The sequence below is a fragment of the Sycon ciliatum genome, chromosome 1, assembly GCF_964019385.1.
Source record: "Sycon ciliatum chromosome 1, ocSycCili1.1, whole genome shotgun sequence".
Lineage (NCBI taxonomy): Eukaryota > Metazoa > Porifera > Calcarea > Leucosolenida > Sycettidae > Sycon > Sycon ciliatum.
Genome location: NC_088643.1, coordinates 25692472 through 25703986, shown reverse-complemented (window position 1 = coordinate 25703986; position 11515 = coordinate 25692472). Strand labels below are relative to the sequence as shown.

General features: G+C 48.7%; 1 protein-coding gene across 3 annotated transcripts; it reads right to left on the bottom strand.

Moving 5' to 3' along the window:
* Positions 1 to 765: 765 nt before the first annotated feature.
* On the bottom strand, positions 766 to 11217 carry LOC135820127 (breast cancer anti-estrogen resistance protein 1-like). 3 transcript variants are annotated; one of them, XM_065333451.1, is made up of 2 exons: positions 11025 to 11217; positions 766 to 3489 (listed from the first exon to the last, which is right to left on the bottom strand). In XM_065333451.1, exons 1-2 carry the CDS (start codon positions 11028 to 11030, stop codon positions 1687 to 1689), a joined length of 1809 nt encoding a protein of 602 aa, XP_065189523.1. In that variant the 5' UTR covers positions 11031 to 11217; the 3' UTR covers positions 766 to 1686. The 3 variants fall into 3 exon arrangements, with proteins under 3 accessions (XP_065189523.1, XP_065189517.1, XP_065189510.1); XM_065333445.1 differs by lacking the exon at positions 11025 to 11217 and adding an exon at positions 8508 to 9205; XM_065333438.1 differs by lacking the exon at positions 11025 to 11217 and adding an exon at positions 3698 to 5300.
* Positions 11218 to 11515: the final 298 nt, after the last annotated feature.

Genomic DNA, 11515 nt, shown 5'->3' with positions numbered 1-11515 from the left:
GGGCCGCGGAAAACACTACACGCATTGATGATTTCTTTCGATTCTGCAATACTACTCACACTGTAACACGTATCGTAGACAGTACAAGTCTACCATGGTCTACAGTCCCAGACAGTCTTATCTGGTACATGTAGTTCTACGACTCCGAGTCTGGTATCGATACGTCACGTCAACCAACTCTCTTCAAGAAAAGCTGACCTCCAGGCTCCACCGAAAAAGGGGCTGAAAACCACTGAGCCAAAAGGACTTACACTTGAGTTACAGTTCTGTATGATACTGATTATAGATGGCGTCCTGTTCAATACTACTAGGGGACTCCCCGAGTCCCCAGGCCGCTCGGATCACGGTTAGGCTGGCTACCAAGACTTGGCAAAAAAAGTAAGCTTTCCTATACAGGCTACACTACAGCCCATTTCAAAAATATAGACACATACTGTGACATAGTATTTTTGAAATATTTCAACAAACGCCCAATTTCGAAATTTTAGTGCACAAAGTGATCACAGATTTTATGTGATAGGTGCTAGCCTAACGGTTTTTTGAAATCACGCGTCTATCTTTTTGAAACGCACTGTACATGCCGGCATTGCTGCCTCTCCTCGCCGTGATTGGGACCACTGTGTCTTCACAATCATCGTGATTATACACATGCCTTGCACACTCAGTGGTACGGCAGGCCGCTCCCCCACATACACACACAACACACACACACACACACACACACACACACACACACACACACACACACACAACATGGCACAGCCGTGACCCACTCCGAGTTACTCACAATGATCATGGTTCCCAGGGCCAGGATCATGACCTTTCAACAGACCGGCACACAACCTGCCAAGGTCTCTGTCTCTATGATGGGATGATATCATGGGACTGTGAGTCTGTTCACAGCTAAGAGCTTAGAACTACTGCGAGCGCAGCCCCATAATATTGGTTCAGCCTGGGCATCGACTCGATGATTCGGCAGCCGCGTGACTTTGGCGCTCATACTGAGTCATAGACCATAGGTGAGAGCAGACTTCACAGAAGTCAGTCAACATGCGCTTGCAACAACCAAGCAGCACAGTACAGCAACAACAGCAGCAGCAGCAGCAACATTCGACTTTAGTTTGGGGTTTTGCAATCGTGACAGACGACCTGATGACTTTGAGTGGAACATAGACAGTGAGATCACCATGACCGTCTTAAAGCGACTCGGACTAGGGTTGGGTCAGTTTAATTAATAAAGATTGATTTAGGTCAAAACAAGAGCCAGAGCATACATCTGCCAGAAACTGAGTCTCAATTTGAGGGCCATAATAGTGTGTCATTGGTTTTGTTTCCATGCTGAGAGTTGTCGCATGTGTGTGCTTGTTATAAAGTGTATGTATGTTATCGCGGTGAGTGAATTGCCAGCTAAAATTGAACGGATCCGGAGGCCATAATGTAAACTGTTTGTATCAAGGCTGGCACTGCCTGCCAACTCAAGTAAGGATATAGTTCAGTCGTGGAAGACGGACGAGCATGATTTATGTTTCAACGGTGCAATGGTAGCACTTGGTACTTGTACATATCACAGCAGCATGATGACGGTGCGTTGGGACTATGACGTCATTGTGCAGACGAGTGGCAGACGATTTCCCTGTCCACCATCACCAGCAGCACAGTGCGTAGTGTGGGCCGCGTAACGTTATATCATCGAAGACTGGCAGCTTCCTTGATGGACTCAGCCAGGTCTAGAGCTAGTGGTGGTAGGTGAGCGACGGACTCGACCATGTCTCGCATGGCACCGATGGATGGGTACTGCTGTGCCGCCACCTTTGTGTACTCCACAATGTTCTTGATGCTATCGACCAAGCGATTGCTGCAGGCTACGATGTGATTGCGCAGCTCGGAGTGTGACAGCTTCTGGAAGACAGTGTCCGCCACATACACCATCTTGTAGGCGCCCACAACGACCATTTTGCTATGCCACACAAACTGCTTGGGCACTTGTTTCTCGCCGATCGCCCGGCAGAAAGCTTCTACAGCGTTGGTCACACTCGGTATTAGGGTTTCCATGCGCTCGGCGTAGTAGGCCAGTAGAGATAACTCACCATCACTCAGGTCACCAACAGCTACCTGCATTCCCGCTAATACGTGTGCCACTGGCCGATCATCGTCCGCCTTCCGGCGCAGTGTTGGAACAACATCGTTACTGGAGCTGGAGCTGTGGCGAGATGCCCGGCTGTTGTCAGAGTCAACACTTTCCCTGCTTCCACTCCGCTTGTGGCTTGGCGCAATTATCGTGTCATGGCCCACCAGATCTGACGCATGTCGATTGTCCTGTGGTGGGTGATGCATCAGACTTGGCGAGTGCTCTTGCCTCTCGAGCAGATCACTGTTGGAATGGTGGTGATGATGGTGAGTGTTGGCACTGCCATCTGGTGAGTCACGTGACTTCAACGGATGAGGAGAGTGCTGTGGTGTACGCGCAGTCTGTGGGTCGGGTAGCTCCTCATAGTCGGGATTGTCTACCGTCTGTGCCGGCAGGAACAGCAGCACGGCGTTGGACAGGACATATCCTCTCAGCTCATCGACGTGTACCCGTACAGAAGTCAGCAGCGACTGGACTTTGGCAAGCAGTTGGCGTGCAGTCAGGACATCCGGGCACTTGTCCAGCTCGGCAACTGCTGCTGCAAGCTCAACGTGAGAATCCTTGATAGGTACGATGGGGCGCACGAGTTGTTGCACGAGATGCGGTGCGTGGCCGGCTTTCTGCAGCTGGCGAGCCACGCGGAGAACACCACACGACAGTGTAATCAAGTCCTTCAGCAGTGTGTGAGCCTCGCGGCCTGCGTCGACAGCCGACCGGGACGCCCGAAGAAGCTGCTCACCTTCCAGCTGAGAGATGTCTGGGCCAATAGCTCTTGAACACTGCGCAGTGCTTGAATCCAGGACAGTGTTGACACGCTGGAGAAGCTTCTGGCCGGCGACTAACGTCATACTGGGGCCAACCTCCTCATCTCCCACTGCTATGTACTTGATACTGGATGAATGAGTGGTCGCACAGGAGCTGGGGTCAGGATGAAGGCCGCCATCACCAAGTAGACGGTTGGATGTTGGCGCAACATATAGATTATCCATTGCACCAGGATCGTTCAGCTGCGGCTGGGGCTGCACCATTTCTTCTTGCGGTGCTGGCACGGGCGGATCGACACCCTGTGACAATGCGGTCTTGAAGCGATTGTACTCAACTTGAAAATTACGATCCGATGGGGTCTGGTAATGGGACCTGGTTGTTTGCTCTGCTGGTGGTGCTGGTAGCATGCCTATGATCTCTTCCTCGGTCAGCTCCCGCACATAATTATACGGCACGATGCCTTGCCGGTTGTTGATCTGACATAGCCACCAGCCGTCCGCACCGTAGTTCTTTTCGATGACCGTCACAATGTCACCTTTGCGAAACGACAGCTCGTCTTTTGCCTCGGCCGCATTGTTGTATACCGCTTCAGCCAACTGAAGACAACAAGTCACAAGGAAGCATATAGAGCAGAAAGAAAAAGATTCAATCAAAACTGTACGCGTACAGTGTATCATAGATACCAAGACAACTCTCGCGAAAGGTGAATTATGGATGGCCATGAGGCCCTGGAGAGTAAGGTCATCGCCTACACACGGATTCTTAGACCGGAGAAGATGGTGTGGAGCATACACCAAAACTTACCCCCAATTGCATGCCCGACTTCTGCCATTCCAAAAGCAGCCCAAATGAACTGCAACTAGGCATGCTGCTCTCCAGTAGCATGGCATGGCGGTGTGAACCGGTTTGCACACCCGGTGCCATGGTGTACAGCTCAGCAGCAATAACTAGTTACGCTTACAAGACTGGCAACCTTCTTCTCAGTCTACCTGTGCAAGTTGCTTGACTGGCCAAAGCTTTTCCAAGGCTAGTAATATAAAGACAAGCAAGCTGAGCCCAGGAGAATTCTCACTGACGGATTGGACCGTGTCTGAGCTTTGTGTCTAAAAGTAAAAGCACCGCCAAGTGAGTACTAAATTTGACCAGCAAATCACATTGAAGTCTGATTGCTAATGGTAAAACTGTAAAACTGGAGAGCTTCTGGGCATTCAAGTGAAGAAGTCTGACAGTGGACCAAGTAGGTGCAAGGCCACAACTATGCTTTCATGGTGGTCACTCAAACCAAGTCTCCCCCTCTCTGCTGCCACTCAACAGAATACTATTAGAAGGAAGAAGGTTCTAACAGAACAACCCCATGTGAGTAGTATGATTAGCACCATTCTTGTGCAGCTGAATCCACCTCCCTGAGGCAAGCAAGTACAGTGGCAACAAAGCCATGGGCTCTGCTCCTGGCACTGATACCATGAAAGGTACAGAGCTCCCCGTACAAGTCAAAGGAGCTCACACTGAACTAGCCAAAATAGCCCGCCAGCCAGTTGCCACTTCACGGCAGTACAAGACAGGTGCTATAGACCAAACAGGAGCACAATTGGAGTCCAGGAAAGCCATTAATTAGGGCAACAGAACTTAGAACGTGCTGGAGCAAGGAGCCACCACAAATGGAAGAACAGTCTGCCCAGTCTTAGCACACAGGTTGTCATTCTGAAGTGACAACACTTTCCACCAGAGATTTGCATACAGGCACTTTGGGGATAGCATTATCAATGGGGCCAATGTAGCAGCATGTACACCTACCTACATACTGTAACATAGTAACCCAGGTCCAGGTCCAGGCCATAGATACTAGTACTCTATTCCTACTTCCATATCACAGATTCAGCCTGCTATGCAGGCACACACGGAGGCAACATTCAGGCAACATTCGGTGATACATACCCAGATTCATGCATGCTGGCACTAGCACAAGATACAGCAGCTGAGCCTGATCTGGAGAAACTAACTACTGCTACATCTGTCAATATCAATATCCGGAATTGAAGCCCTCAGATGATACACGTTTGATGGGATTGTTCAGTTCCCCCAAACAGCAGCAAACTAATACACACCCAGACAGTTTTTAGATGGATACAATGCAGAGTGCTGGTGACACATAGTGACCACTGGGTCACCCTGTACTAGGCTGTAGCTTATTGCTCAGTCATTCAATTGTTATCAACTTGCAGCCTCAAGGCGAAGATTGCCAAGATTCCTGGTAAGTTTAGATGCCCTTGCTCAGCGCACTGCCTTATGATTAACACCGCTGGGATTGATTGTCCAACCCCAGGAATGATACTTAGGTTGACAAATGGACACGTTGGGGAGGGTTTGCAGTCCCGCCAAACAAATTACCTGGCTATCTAGTATCTTGCCAGAGAGGGAGGGAGAGAGAGAGAGAGAGAGAGAGAGAGAGAGAGAGAGAGAGAGAGAGAGAGAGAGAGAGAGAGAGAGAGAGAGAGAGAGAGAGAGAGAGAGAGAGAGAGAGAGAGAGAGAGAGATGGAGATAGATAGCGAGACAGAAAGAGAGGGGGGGGGGGCAATTGGGAAAACTATACCCAAATGCCTCACTGGTCTGTCAGCTGGATTTCTAGTTGTACTTTTATACCATGGTAATACCAACAACCAACATACCTTGCCACTTGCCACAAAACCCATGCAAATGCATTACATTACATTGTAGTACGAGCTAGCTACTGCACCATTATGTTTGAGACAGCACATAGGCAAGTACAGACACTACTGCTACAGTATGTGACTATGACTGTGCAAGGACCGAAGAGAGGCAAGATAGAGGGATGTGTGTGTGTGTGTGTGTGTGTGTGTGTGTGTGTGTGTGTGTGTGTGTGTGTGTGTGTGTGTGTGTGTTTGTGTGCTAGTATGTATGGGGAGGGGTGGGGGGGGGGGGTGCTATGCTGAAACAAAGGTGTCAGTGAGATACCAGTTGAATATTTCGCATCTGTTCTGACTGCACGCTGAGCTTGCAGGGAATTACTAATGAAACACTTCCACGGAGTGACAGCATTGCGGTCTGGCTGCAGAGGAAGTCACCATTTGTCACTGAGATGTACACAGTTTGATGTGCACTATTCAACGCTAGTATCTCAAAGAAAGCTGGCTAGTAGTACTGTATGCAGCGGGATATTTCACCATACACATACGTATCACACTGTACAGGACAACAACAGTGTTTGTACTTCAAGTAGGGCAACAAGAAGTGTCCACATGCTAATAGACCAAGCAGTAAATGTGAACTAGCAGTAGCGTGGGACTGCACTTGGCCAGAACACCAGGAACTGAGATAGGTAAACCTGTTGTTCGTTTTAGCACAAACAAGCCAAGCAGTTACACAACAGCTGAGGTGCAATTCAAACTAGACAGGTATAAGTCTACCACATGCAGCAGTTTCTGTACGCTGGCACAAGTGCATCACACTGAACAAGACTAGAGTTGTCGGTGAAATAATGCTGAACTGCCCATCAAAGCCCTGTTGCCATTGGACAATACAGAGCCACAAAGTGGCTCGGTCAATATTGGTGCTCCATTCAAAGACCAGGATTCAAAGCGGCCATCCTTTATCCCATTCCTTTTTACTGCTGCTGTTTGAACAACAGCAACAATACCAGCACCAGAAGCAAAGCAACAATGGCAACAACAGCACAATGCAGATTGGCATACTCTGAGAAGTGTCACACTCACAGGAGTGGCGCAAGCACCAGCAGCAGCACCACAACTGCCACTGGGCCACCAATGCCAATGAGGCATATCGTGTTCTTTGCACAAGGTGTGAGAATAAGAGCAATCTGGATAAGGCTAACACTCCTAAACATACTTTGGAGTATGGTACTGCACTGTAGACTGAGTGTAGTGCTCAGGCCTGAGTCCTGGATAAGGGGTACAGAGCAGGAGGTGGTCACTGGTCAGTGCCAGTACTGCAGTAGTGGCGTGCTACATTGACAGGCGTACATACATGTACATGTGCACACCTCTTTCTCACTGGCCCATGCAAAAAAATTGTTACACCCTCTGCAGTCTGCACAGTACCGTGCCATGCCCATGCTAACAGCAATGCTACTGCTTCTAGCGCTGGCCCTGAGCTGAGCTTCATTTTCAGTGAGCTGATTAGAAGTGTCACACTTGCCACTCCATTCACAAGTTTCACAGGAAACGCCTGTATTCTAGTGACTAGTATAGTGTACAGCACTGCCAGCACTGGTTCTACTCTTTGCCCCAATACTCTAGTATTGCCAATACTGCAATAGGGTTATAGGCACACAGTTAGGCTTGGTTTTTTTAGAGAAGCTGTCTCCCCATAGCTGATTTGAAAAGAAGCCTGCATCATACTTCTCTCCTCTGATCACAGCTCATGTCGACCTACGTAGTGTATGAATGGCCCATGTCAGTTCTGTCCACTTGGGCCAGAATAGTGTAATCTGAAGAGGATGTATTCAACTCTAGCAGCCCTGCCATTTCCCAGTTAGTAGACTACAATAACAATCCAGGGCATGAACACGCTATCTCTACAAGGGAGTTGGCCTGTTTACGCATCAAAACCACTTGGCAGCGCAGAAGGCACGCAATGCTTTCTCTCTCTCTCTCTCTCTCTCTCTCTCTCTCTCTGTCACTTCTCACCCTCTGTCTGATCACAGACACACAGTGACACTTTTCAATAACACTCACTGACACAGCATAGCCATCGAGTCTTTCACTGCCACTGGTGCCCCATCATTGCACAACAGAAGCAGGACAAGGCAGTACGGCTTTCACAAGAGGGTGCAATTATTTATTACTTGCGCTGGATCCCCCTATTTGGAAGCAGGCACACACGCAGGTCAGCGTGACCAGGACCACACCAAGGCAAACCAGACGGTCTAGGCAGAAGCAGAGGTGAATGCAGTCACGGGACCTCGCCACACAGGGTAGATCTACGCTTGTACTGCACATATGTATCTATCTATCACTACCCCAGCAACTGAACACCGCGCTGTCGATGTCTTCAATTCACCACATGCACACCAGTTCCTTGCCAGAGACACAGCAGCAGAAGGGGCAAAGTTCAACACTGACACTCGTTACCAAGAGTTTGTTGACGGTTCCACTGCAGTGTTCATCCAAATAGCCCCCACTGGCCATGGCCCTAGCCCTCGCACAAACTCACTACAAGTACAAGTACAACAGCTACCGATCACGGATCAGATCCAGTGCCATTCGTTCTAGCGCCGCGAGCTCTATCATGAAAGCCTCCACACTGCGCGGGTGTAACACAAACATACGCGTACTCATCTGGACGATTCGACATGCGGTGAGCGAAACACGCTCGACGGACACACACCAAACGCACCGCTTTGCTCGTCTAGGGCCAAGTAGGGGTTATCCGAGCACCACTCACACCGTATCGTCAAACTCAAGGCAACGGAGCTCAGCACAAAGCCCCAAACCGTCAGGTAGATCTACCCACATAGGCTAACACTGTAACAGTGACAGTCACCATGGCCCAGAAACCCACATCTACGCGCATGACGGTATCACAGGCACTACACAGACAGTCAGTACACAGTGCCAAAACACAACATCGACTTACCGTTATTCCTGAGAATGCCATCTTGGAGACACACCAATGCTGATCTTCTGGCACACACGGACACAAGCTGAGGAAGCAAGCGAGCAGCGGGCTAGACTAGAGCACAGCGAGACGCCGAACGCACGCACCAACAAACAACCAGCCAGTGCCACACCAATCAGCAGACCAGCAGCAGCGCAGGGGAACGTCGAGCAGGAGAAACGTTTCTTCCTTCCTCGTTGACGCTGCCGTAACGCAGGCTATGCAGTACTTCCTCCGGCTTCAGCACAACCGCTACTACTAGTACTACGGCGAGGGCTGGTCATCGGCAATAAAGCCAAGAAAAAGATGACTGGGCACTACTTGTACGTAGATCTGCTGGCCCCTGTCCAGTGAGTCTCTACTGCACTGGTTGTAGTACAAGAGAGGTCACAAGCCTACACTTGCGCTCAACTGAGTAGTTCAGAAACGAGGCACATCTAATAAGGCACCCACACCAGTTACACTCCGCGTTACGGCGTAGATCTATCAGGGTGTGGATAGGATCACCAACGCGACTTGGCCAGCGGCACACGGGCTGGCGTTCCACTAGATTCGCACGTCGAAGCAAAGGCACAGATAAATTCCAAGGACAAGCGCTAAGCGGCGGCACAAGCAATTTAGTTCTTGCTTTACCACAATAAAATTTAGAGCCAACTATTCACCAGCTCTTTTATACGACAACCCGATATGCGCACCGATGAGCCCTTGAAGAACGTTGAAAAATTTATGTGGCGGGATCCCGGCTCTTGCTCGGGCTCTCAACCAGTACATAGTCCCTGGCTGCAGCTGGTCTGAGCCACCATGCACAGGCATGCACAGACTCAGTCAATCAATCAATCAGAGCTGCAGTGCTGCTAGTCGATCAACACGGACTCACACACTGACACAGTCCGTCCGTGTTCTGGCCGTAGACGTCTACACGTACGACTGTCAACAGTCAACACTGACAACAACGAGTTCCTCAGGCTCTGGTTGTTGCACGATCGCTGTAGATCTACCCTGCATATGAATCGTAAATCCCGGAGTCACCTGTCATCAGCGCCTGGATTACAGTTTTTACAGCTTTTTTACACGAACATCCCCTGCGGCCAGCTAGCTGCGGAGCACACAAAGTCAATGCCACAGCTACATGACGATCTACAGCCTACAGTACAGGTCGACATGACATGTGTTCGACACATCAGTCGCAACGGTAGTCAAAATGGATTACAGTCATTTAGACGGAACTCGGTGCGACTGTGTGCCTTGCGCCCTGGCCTTGTGGAGTGCGGACGCCAGGGGAAAGAGGTTGGACTTCGAAGTAACAGTATTTTGAGCTGTCAAGTGCAGCTGGCGACAGCGTCGACGGATCGGAGGCATCGCAGTCGACAGCTAGCAAGCTACATGTACGTCCGGGACAGGTGATGCATCTGTGTCATCAACATGACTTTGTGATAGGTGATCATGGTGATCTTCATGCCTTGCTAACTGAAGTCAAGTCCTTTGACGCTTTGTAGTCAAGTAGTGAAGTTGTGTGATGCGAAACGTGGGAGTCGATTCGATACTGCAGAAAGGTCTGTCGCGGCGGGTAAACAAAGGTGCAGCTAGCTCCTCATGCCATGGCGTGGTCGTGGCGGTTTCGCACAATCTCACACTCCCTTGTGCTGCACGGTGAAATTCTTTCCCTCCACTCCCTGTGGCTGTGGTGTAGATCTACTGGTACATGACTGTGTTGTCCGTAGTCTGTAACTGATGGATGTGCAGTAGTACCGCTGTTCAGCAGTTTGGTCTAGGTCTGAGAGTTCTTCAACATGATCTTCCCACTTCCCGCATGTGGTGTCACTATAATGGTTCAACGTTTGGCCATACCACAATGTGTATTTGTACTACTGCAATGTACAGTCATGTACATGTATGTCATTGCAGTAGTGGGTGCGTGACGGCATTTTCGTGAGTGTATTCTTTTGTAAAGTTGCTACGGAGGCTGCATCACCTTGTTCAGTGTGCACAATCATGGGTACACAACAATTTCAAATAATTATTGTCATGTACATGTACATGTACATGCAGCGCTAGTACTCTACATGTACATGTAGCTCTCGACCGTCGTTCAGCTACAATCATAAAAATTAATTATAGTGATATCTTGCACAATATTGTTTATTTTTTACATATTGTTTATTTTATTTTATTCGTGTTCGATATTGAATTTTAATTTTTATTTATTTATTTTTTTTACAAATATTGTTTTTATTCCATTTCACATTTTTCATTCGTGTTGGGTTTAACTACTCACTGTACTGATACATGGTGATGATTGTGCTTTGCTTTGCCCGTAAAAGAGGCCTTCCCTATCATTGCACAATGTTGGGGAAATTGTTGCCCCCCCCCCCAATTGCCAACATGATAATAGAATAAAATTAATGAATACAGGTACATGTAGATGTAGATGTACCTGGTATTGCCATGATGACAATCATGTACATGTACATGTACCTTCTACATGTATGCCCTTACCTGCATTACCAGTACTGGCAGTACCAGTATACGATGGATTGGCTTTTTAGACTGAGTTTTCGCATCCGCAGGAAAACCACCACCCCTCTGGGATCAATGATCAAGGCGCAGATGCAGCTCCAATAAAGCGGTGGGAGCCTCCGAGGTGAGTACATTTTGAGATGAGACAATCGGCTATAAACGCGTGATTCTAATCTCCTCTTGGCTATGATTATGAATTGCATTGGCTTCGGCCTACTACCGAATCTCAGAATCTGTATTTAATATATCTGATGAACGCATTAATCTACATGACTATACTTGTATACTTGTACTTGTAATGAATACCATTTTAGAATGCTACAGCAGCCAGGTGGATTCCTGTTTGCTCCTGTCCGGATGTGTAGAGCCCGTTCAGTTTTGTATATTTACATGTACATGTACATTGTACATTGTACATGTATTTTGCGTGTGTGTGTGTGTGTGTGTGTGTGTGCGTGTGTGTGTGTGTG

Coding starts and splice junctions, on each gene's coding strand:
- LOC135820127 (XM_065333438.1), bottom strand. CDS start 3,817: ATGGCACCGGGTGTGCAAACCGGTTCACACCGCCATGCCATGCTACTG. Junction 3,490..3,697: donor AGTCGGGCATGCAATTGGGG/GTAAGTTTTGGT, acceptor TGTTGTCTTCAG/TTGGCTGAAGCGGTATACAA.